The sequence below is a fragment of the Necator americanus genome, chromosome IV, assembly GCF_031761385.1.
Source record: "Necator americanus strain Aroian chromosome IV, whole genome shotgun sequence".
Lineage (NCBI taxonomy): Eukaryota > Metazoa > Nematoda > Chromadorea > Rhabditida > Ancylostomatidae > Necator > Necator americanus.
Window position 1 is genome coordinate 11,421,402 of NC_087374.1, and position 9,722 is coordinate 11,431,123.

General features: G+C 39.1%; 2 protein-coding genes across 3 annotated transcripts; both read right to left on the minus strand.

The window, feature by feature from the left end:
• Positions 1 to 137: 137 nt before the first annotated feature.
• On the minus strand, positions 138 to 5,452 carry RB195_000955 (uncharacterized protein; the record flags this gene model as incomplete). Of its 2 annotated transcripts, none has more annotated exons than XM_064197522.1 (7): positions 138 to 173; positions 1,523 to 1,642; positions 1,708 to 1,842; positions 1,896 to 2,078; positions 2,145 to 2,276; positions 4,349 to 4,457; positions 5,394 to 5,452. In XM_064197522.1, the coding sequence occupies 7 exons, from the start codon at positions 5,450 to 5,452 to the stop codon at positions 138 to 140; spliced, it is 774 nt and encodes a 257-aa protein (XP_064053403.1). The 2 variants fall into 2 exon arrangements, with proteins under 2 accessions (XP_064053403.1, XP_064053404.1); XM_064197523.1 differs by lacking the exon at positions 5,394 to 5,452 and adding an exon at positions 2,278 to 2,335 and having other exon boundaries at positions 2,145 to 2,212; positions 4,349 to 4,423.
• A 400-nt stretch (positions 5,453 to 5,852) lies between these two features.
• RB195_000956 (uncharacterized protein) lies at positions 5,853 to 9,280 on the minus strand (the record flags this gene model as incomplete). The annotated part of the gene is made up of 8 exons (XM_013436741.2): positions 5,853 to 6,038; positions 6,254 to 6,388; positions 7,012 to 7,161; positions 7,218 to 7,363; positions 8,411 to 8,636; positions 8,688 to 8,858; positions 8,921 to 9,044; positions 9,138 to 9,280. The coding sequence occupies 8 exons, from the start codon at positions 9,278 to 9,280 to the stop codon at positions 5,853 to 5,855; spliced, it is 1,281 nt and encodes a 426-aa protein (XP_013292195.2).
• Positions 9,281 to 9,722: the final 442 nt, after the last annotated feature.

Consider the following 9,722-nt stretch of genomic DNA (forward strand, 5'->3'; position numbering starts at 1 on the left):
TATATGAATGCGTAAGGTTCATCTATAATATTTACTGTAGTAGAGTTGAACATGTGAGAATAAAAACAACTGGATGAATTAAAATATCTTTATGAGATGCAAGTATCGTTAATGACAGTGCTTTTGAAGCCACATAGTTACTCGTCTCTTCTGTGTTTTCTTTTCTTTTTTTTCTGCAACAAGTTTTTTTAACGTTTGCGCACCATGGTTGTAGTAATTTTAACCAAAATCAAAATCAATCAATCAAAATCACAGATTTTTGACAATAAAAAACAACAACAAATAGACATAGACATGTAACAAATAGACAAATGATGGTCCAGGAGAACAATTCTAGGACTAGAGTTACTGGTAAAAAGCATAGGGTATGTTTGACTGCACCTTTCCAACTTAAAAGCATCACCCCACGAATCTGAGGTGGTGCAGATTTCAGGTGGAGTACTCGTATACAGGATTCCGTGATTCCGTCCATTCCTTCCTAAATGCCGTAAAAAACGGCCCGGAAGATACGGCTTCATTCGTTTTGGCGCACCATTTTGTACAAGAGGTTCGATTGGAGCGCGCCAGTCTTGTGCGGCGCCGCATCTTCCGGGAAGTTTTTTACGGCAATTAACAAGAAATGGACGGAATCACCTCCCTCTCCGTAGTCTCCCATCCCGTATACGAATACTCCACCTGAAATCTGCACCACCTCAGATTCGTGGGGTGATGCCTTTAACTGAACCAGCCTATCATGAAATGACGTCAACACAGCGCTTCCCTTTTTGATAACATTAATTTCGCGGTCAAGTAGATCACAAATATATAGTAGCGTTATTCTCACTGTTCCTCCTTCCTCCTTCTGTAATATTTCACCGCTGCGATGGAGAAAGGGGTAGCGATCGAGGTGGGACCTTCCAGTCCGCTAAAGCTGGTGATGGTTCCACATCGATCAAACTGGGTTGCACTGCATCGCCCCGAGTCCAGGCGCTTACACAACCGCACCACGCTTCAGTTCGTTGCACTCAGCCACACGACTCGTCCACTTTATCACCTTAGCTGTGTGCCTCTGTTACCATCAGTCTTCAGCACAATACTAGCAAGTATACTCAATGGTGATTGTGGTATCGACTGACATCCCATACCCACCTAATCTCGAAACGTTAGTCTCCGATAGGTAGATTTTTTAGGTGTAATGTGATATTTATACATCTGCTATCAGCTGGTTGTCGTCCACAAAATCATTGTTATCGCCATCGGCACATGAAGCAGATGCAGTCGGGTCAGATCAACCTGACGCCTAGTGCAATCGCGTACTGTTGGGCTTCTGACGTGAAACACGTACTCATCTCTGCGATCCGATTGGAGATAGCAAGGTTCGCACATCGGTTGTAACTGGTGACGCAATTGCACTTGGGTCCAAAACGTCTTGATCGCTTCTATGGGATTGCTGGACCAGCTAGTTGTGGATGATGTATTATTTCTTCAGTTAAATATTTTCCACAATTTTTAGCTAACTCAATTTTGTGATGATTTTGCTCACCTTTTTCTTCTTCTCCTTCTTAGGTTCAATTTTATCTAAAAGCGAGGGTCTGAGGTGCCGTTGTGATTCTATCTTCCTTAGTTCTTTTGCTTCATCCGATCCCGCGAGTACATCGAACCCCTCAAAATTGTTGGTGTAATAAATTTATTTTCGTTACTCGGAATTAAAATTGGGCTATTACATACCTCTGTTTGAAGGATTGTGATTCGCTTGGCGAGGTCTTTCCACGCCGCCGTTAATGCAGCAGCTCGTTTTTTTGCACCCCATATGTATACGGATGCCGAGTTGGCTACTCCTGTTACGTTTTTCACAAATTCTTCCTGAATTAAGAGAAAACTCTATCTTTATGACAATTTTGATCCAATAACGTTACCGTAGGCTCTCCTTGAAACTGCTGCACAAAGCGCACTTCCGGGTTGTCAGCAGACATCTCCAGCGGTGGGGCTTTGACATTCTCTGCTGACAATTCGCCATCTGCCGCGCCTTCGAGCGAAGCACTACCACTACTTGGTGGTTCCTCGCTTTCTTCTACAACTTCCGTAGCAGATTCCTCCTCCTAGGAGGTGTCATTAGATAGTTTTGCCATGAAGATTTGTTTGAGTTTTTATATAATTAAACTCACGTCGCTTTTTCTGCAACAAGTTGTAGAAGAGAATATGAGAATAAAAATATGCGCCAAAATCATTAGAACTAAAAACATCTTGCTGTTATATTGGTGTTCTCTTTGGGATTTACCAGAACACCAGTGACCAAACTGAACAGCAGAAGGAAGGCACCGAATTGTGAATGGACGTATTTGCAAATGCTGCTTCCCTGCCACAATTCTTTTTTTGTTGTTCAATCAACAGTTTCGGTATAATGATTCCCGACTGAGTTTCGGTATAATGATTTTTTTTTACCAGTCTGAACGTGCAGCTTATGCCGGACTTATGACTTCTTCATGTTCTCGCCTCACTGAACAGTAAAAAATTAAAAAAAGTGGCATCTTCTGTATTTTTCTTGCCAGTGAATTAAATTTTCTTTCTGTAACACAGCTTTTTTCGTACACTTTCAAAGAAATTCGAGCATTGATGAAAGAATTAATGATATTTTTTTAATCGGGGTAGGTACTTCACTTGGAGAAACTTTTCAAATTTAATTTTACATCTATATTCCTTCGGCACTGCTACAATTTGGAAGCATTATTCGAAGTCATAGATTTTCTTGTCCCTTGCTTTAACAATTAAAGTTATCGTTAGTTAGTTGAGCTTTAGTTAAGTTACCTTAAATTACCAATCTGAGGCAAACGTGGAGGAAAATAGAGATGCGGTAGAATACATAAGGTTTTTCACCAAAAAATTATGAAATGAAATTATTGCTCCGTGCTACCTGTTAATAACTGCGCTGATTCCAATATTTATGCTAATGAGCCAACTGTCCATACAGTTTCTTGCGTCGACCCATCAATCCGACCGATCGCATTTTATCTCTTTCTGGCGCTTCACCAATTCGACTCCGTGGGATCCGTTTCTGCCCGCAGATGATTCGTTTCACACACATACATATACACACGTGACACTAAGCCTGCTATTTTATAGCATGATGTTTCTTCTATAGCGCTAGAACACCTAAGCTTCTCTCGTCTTCTTCTCAACAGTTAACATAGAATAGAATGATAATGTTAAATAATGTGAGAGTCATCATCATACTGACAAAGATAAGGATCTTACGTCGCAACACGTAAACAGCTAGCTCCTACTAAAGCTCCTCTGTATATAATTTCCGAAATGTCATCTGGCAACCCCCTTAAGTCTGTCAGCACGTGGGATACGATAAGGAGGCTGTCTGTGAGTTCAGAATTGAGAATTCTATTGCAAGCCAATTTTCAGTGAAAAACAGGAGAGTAAGGGTCTGTTTTCAATTAGAAAATATAAAAATATATAAAATGTGGCTTGTTCTTTTCTACGCTTGCAATGTACTACCACGCGGGAATTGACAACTGAATAATGCTAGAGACAGTTTTATTAATAAAATTTTATCTCAACATGGGCGGGTGTGGCGCAGTCGGTTAGAGGTCCGTTGTAGCCACACGGTCGAGGGTTTGAAACCGCCCCAGTGCAAACCAAGCCTTCCATCCCTCCGGGGTCGACAACTAGGTACCAGACTGACTTTGATCATCGGCTGGCCACCGCAAGTCATTGTATAGACCAGCAGGCGTTCCAAAACCTCAACGATTACGAATCCCAGTAAAACGCGTTGGCGCATCCCAAGAGGATTGATACGCCAGTGAGTTTATCTTTTTTATCTCAACATATACAATGTGCGCAATTCTCGATAAAAAAAACACCCTTCACTTCACTTGCTGTACACACAAAGGTGAGGTGCGCACACGTACAGTATGTGCCAACTTGAAATACTCGAAAGTATGTTTAAACTTGGGATACAAACTTGGATAGTTGGATATACCATACTTAGCCCTCAGATGCGAAGGTAGAAGAGGAAGCCACCGCAATCGTCAAATCGTCAATCGTCAATCCTCAATCGTGAACTTGCCTCCTTGATTTATCGCGCAATTGCAACATTCTCGTCGTTGCATGGGAAGCAAGCATTAACCACTTGATCGTAGTACAACATTCAGTATTGATTGTGAAATGGCAATATCGAATAATCCAAACACACACTTGCAAAAATACAAATAAATAACGACAGCAAATAGAACAATTACAACAGAGAAATAATAATCATATCTTCTCGGTCAAACTAAATAAACAAAGAACAAGTCATTCCAGGAACACCGTGGAAGTTTTTTTGACCTTTTAGAGAGCTCAAGAACACGTCGAAGCTTACCTCGAAAATCAACCAATTCTCGGTCTTGCTTGCAGTGGGTGAGTTCTCAAGCTTGCTTTCTCGAATCAAATTCATGTTTCTTCTCATTTGGGACAATGCTTTTTCTAATCTAGACATCAGGAAAGAAACGGTAAGAACAATGACTAGACCTTTCTGCGAAATTGGGCGTCAGCCCGCGACGTAAAGAAGACACTGGAGTGGTGTGAGACCAATCTTTCGGATTTCTGGATGGAGACGTTTGGCTGTCAAACTCGCCCGATCTCAATCGTTTGGATTTTGCTGCCTAATCGATTCTAGGCTAAAAACCTTGCTCTTTTAAGTACGAATCATTGGATTAGCTGAAAGGAGCCCTGGATAAGGCATGGGGCATAGGAACTGCTCGCGCGCATCCTCAAAAACTTCCGGAAAAGATTGGGTGCTTGTATTGAAGCTAAAGCCGGTCATTCTGCATGTAATGTGTGAGAACTTTCGTAGAATTTTTTGAATATTGAATAGAATAACAGAAAAATATTCCTTATTTGGATCAGTTGGTGCAAAGTTATGGGTAGGTTTTTTGCTTCAAACTTCATGTAGACCACCCTGCACATCCGAATGTTCATTGGCAGTGGCTCAGTAGCACAACAGTAGCCTATCCGCTGGGTGGCGTCGGTGCAGAAGCTGGACAAACAGAAGTTTTTAATCTTCACAGATTATTTTCTTCACTTCGTGGCACATACACACATACACGACCATATATATATATATATATATATATATATATATATATATATATATATACATTATATATATACATTATATATATATATATATATATATATATATATATATATATACCAGGGGCTTTATAATATAGTATGATCGTTCGAGATGTGTGTGTGTCATCCAAATTAAAACCTGCGAAACCTCTCAAGAAGTTCTCTAATGTAAGTAATGTTCTAATTGCTCATGAAAAACAGTTCAATACTTTGAAGCGTTTAGTTAGTTTACAATTTTTGCTGTGAACACAGCTATTTTGCAGTAAAATCACCACTTACACTCAACCAACCGATCACATCGTCTCGCAAAATTTTTATTTAAAAAAATCTCAGCTGAAGTACAATACATTTGCCGATTTCATCTCGGTAGTGCTAGTATCTACTCTTTTTTTTGGTGGATTTATCCAGTTCACGGATTACTGATAATGTATTTTACTTTCTTGAAGTGAAAGTCAAGGTATTACTGTTCGCTATGTGTGCTACATTGTATGAATGTCAAACATGTTAAGGTAAACGTAGAAAATTTTACGCAAAGAATATACATTTCAATTATGGAGTATCAGACGTTCATAATATCAATGAAGTTTGCGAAGAAAAACAGATTTTCTAACATCCAGGATAAGCCTACGTTTATATTAAAAATTATAGTGGAAATACGGTGATGCTACATCGTTCTTGTGCCAAAGGTTTTATGTTAAAAAGGTAGGAAAAAGATCCAATTCACATAACAACAAAGTCTTTTCCGGATTTTAGCTCGCTGATTGTGATCGCATGACGACATCATACACTGCCTTATGAATCCGTGCATAGGTGCGGCAGCGATCGAAGAAACCAGTTTTCATTCCGTTCGTGACGTAGGCAATAACGACTTTATTCTTCAAATCAAAAATCACTTGTTGACATCCGTGACCAGAATGTCCAATCAATATATTATCCTGAAAAGGCTGTTAGCTCAGAAAAAAAAATTAAATGATGACTTTTGACCATGTAGCACATGTAGGCAAGACATTCCACAATCTACGAGGTCGCCCTATATTTAAAACGTTGGCTACTTTCAAGAAAATTTGAAGTCTTTAAGTCTTAGATTTGCAATATTTACTATGAAAATTTGTACAAAACGAGGTCTGTAAAGCTAAAAATATCAACTTACCTCTTCAAGTACAGGTCCATAGAAGAAACCATGACCTTTCGCAACGCGTAAAAGAATTACTAAGTCCGTTTCGTTATTCACTGGTCTCTTCAGTAGAGACATTGTTTTTTCACTTACGATGCGACCGTTGATGAACTGAAATGCCTACGATTTTCTAAAGAAGATTTTTTGAAAGACAACATTGCGTTGAAAGAATACAAAGAACAATAAGGAAGGTAAGTAAGTAAGGAAAGGTGTGGGTAACCTAGAGTTAGACGCGGCATGAGATATGTGCATTTGCAGAATTGTATTAGCTTTACTTAAGGTCAAGCTTAAATTCGATGACAGTAATGAAGTGAAATACGATAAAAAATATATTTGTAGGAGTCTAGTTTAGTTAAAATCAGCAAAACCTTGATATAAATCCGTGATTTACTTCGTTATCCACACACTTGCACTAAAATGTAAAATTTTTTGGATTTTTCTCGTGCCCCCGCATGCATGAAAAAAAGTGACGGAATTGACAATTGATTTGGCTTCAACTCTTAGACTGAGACTTTCAGAGCAGTTGAGGAATTAAATAAGCTACAAAAAAATACGAAGCCTACAGAATTATTAATAATAACCATTACTTATAATAATCTTATAATCTAATAATCAAAAACAGAGCGCCATCGTGCTACTACAAATTTGAGATTATGAATTGTCGATGGAATTTTAAACAGTAGTCCATGCAGTGTTGAAATGAAAATAATAAATAATTGAAATAACATTTGTACCAGATTAAATATCGATGCCAATGAACGAGCATTTCCTATGCCAAGCGCAGCCGCCTGCTCCATAGCGTGATGGTCGGGATTGTTCACTGTGCATTGCGTCATGACGTTGAACCAAGAAGGATTAGCGATTATTTTCATCAATGGACTGTTCTATATCATTCGAGGGTATGATTCAACGCACTGGGTTGTTTTACGAACGCGTTTACCTTGTCCATTGTCCAAAAATTGTATACTTGCTCTGCAACTCGGAAGTCATGCCACATTTCTCCTATAAGGCCAGAAATTGGAGATAGGGAGACTCGAGCTACACGGTGCTCCTCAGAAGGATTCAGACCGATGTGGAAGTCGATACCTGCATTATTGAATTTCTTATATTCATAGTTCTGACGGTTTCAATTATTTTTCAATTATATTAATTATAAAAAAAGATAAAAGTTTCGGGCATATCACTTCTGCTTGGGTGCACCGACGCAGTCGAATGTGATTCGGAATTGTTGAAAACTTGTCTGGCACCAATCTATCGGCTCCAAAGAGATGAAATGCTCGGTTGACACTAGGGTGCTTCCGAACCACCGATTGTGTAGTCGCAGCCGGCCTCTTACCGACTGTGCTACATCCGCCTTATTTTCAATATTAAATTTTTAAAATGGGCTATAATTTTCGAAGATTTGAATGAGAAATTTAGACAACCTAATGAAATTATTTGCTACCAGATGATTTCTTTGGAATCAGAGTGGAAGCAGTGATTCTCTCAACTTCTTGTTGTGATATTTTGAATGAGTTTTGGAAAAAAAAACTAAAAAAGAATTTTAATGAGTTGATAAGGATAATGTTAAAACTTTTTCCTCCTCAACTCATCAAAGGCAGTATACTACGAATGAGATTTGGCGACGGAATCCGCGAGAAATGCAAGAGATGGAGTTGTAGATTGCAGGATCCAAGGTGATCCCGCTCATCTCTTCCTAAACGTCGTAAGATACCGCGTCGAAGACCGCATTTTTTATTACTATTATTATTCTTTATTTTATGACAATTTCAGTCGTGCGCCACCCTTGTGCACGCATCGCATCCAAGTGCGAGTGGTCGTAGATCAGTTATATCTTTTCACCAGCCTGTTCAAGTGAAATCAATGAATAAGCTGTTGAGGGGTCTGGAACGTAACTAAAGTAACTCGTAGAAACTAAAGCGGTTTAATAATGTCAGAGCAATAAAAAAAAGAACTAAATAAATAGAAAATATTAATGAACAAATAATAACAAAAGAAAAATAGAGAACTAAACAAATCAAGAACTTTGGGTAAAACAAATAAGTCGCGCAGTGGTGAATGTCCAAAAACTCATCTAGTCAAATATCGGGACATTTTAGAAAAATCAATGGAATTTATATCGAATAAAATTACCATGTGGCTGAGTGATTTCCTCGCGTAAAAATTGTCCAATGCCCCTCTTTTTTTCGTCCGTATGTCTTATAATCTGATCCACAAGCCAACCGTAAGTGAGCGCTTGATAACCGCTTTGTCCGCCTGGAACTGTCTTCGGAGTTTCGCTTTCGATCACTTTCCTCATAATATCGTGACTGTATGCCATTTCTTCCGTGATTGGGGTGTCAAAGTAATGTAGACCAGTCTAGGAATACTTCCAACTTTTCCCTTATAGAAAAATATGCCTCTCACTTACCATATGCGACATCACCCATTCTATGGTGATATTATCTTTACCATTCTTAGCGAAGCCTGGCCAATGTTTTGAGACGAGATCGTCATACCTCAGCCGTCCTCTGTCAGCCAAAAGAGCAATGCACAGAGCAGCTACTGCTTTAGTTGAGGAAAAGACTACGCTTATCGTATCCTGCAAACCTGTAAATCAAACCAGTACTTCCGCCACTGGAAGTAACTTGCACCACTGCCCACCTTCTTCCAGGTTCTTGCTGCTTGCTTGTCGGCATAACCACCCCATAGATCAACAACTTTCCTTCCTCTAACATAGACTGCCACTGACGCTCCTTCATCCTCCCAACCATCGACGAAATTTTGCCTCAACACAGAGTTTTACTTCACATTCTTATTACTCAAAACAAATTAGTCGCGGGAAACAACTTTAAAAATTGCTATGTGTTTTGGAACTTACTGGAAAGCTTGGCGAACAGATTCGTATTCACTGTCAGCGTCTCCTCCAAAGTGGAGTGGATGTTTGGTATGCAGCATATCCATGATATGGTGTCCCAGTAAGGCAATCCCACCCAAAAATGCTGCATAACGCAGCAGACCCATCTACGAAACGGAAAATTAGAGTGTGCCTTGCAAATACTAGCAAAAAACGATAAAGAAATCGTGGAAACATGCGTTGCAGAGGGCTATAACATATTTTATCGATGAAACCAGTAAAGGAATAGAAAGTATTGAATGTATTCCATTGAAAGAACGGCAGACTTCCCCATTGAGATTCCGAAGAATTTACAAGAGTGCTTTCTTGTTGGAAAAGTCATATTTCTAAAGCAATATGTCAATAATAACTTCCTTGAGCACAATTTTGCGGCAGATGTTTTGAAGCACATAGGTAAATGAATACAGAAATGAAATTCGCGATGGTTTTTTTTCTGGAACAAGGAACTTTTTCTTATCTGAAAGCAATCACAAGCAACTCCAGCAATATAGACTGAATGTTCATCAAAAATGTTCATTGGGCATAAAAAAGTAATTCGAGATAGATACT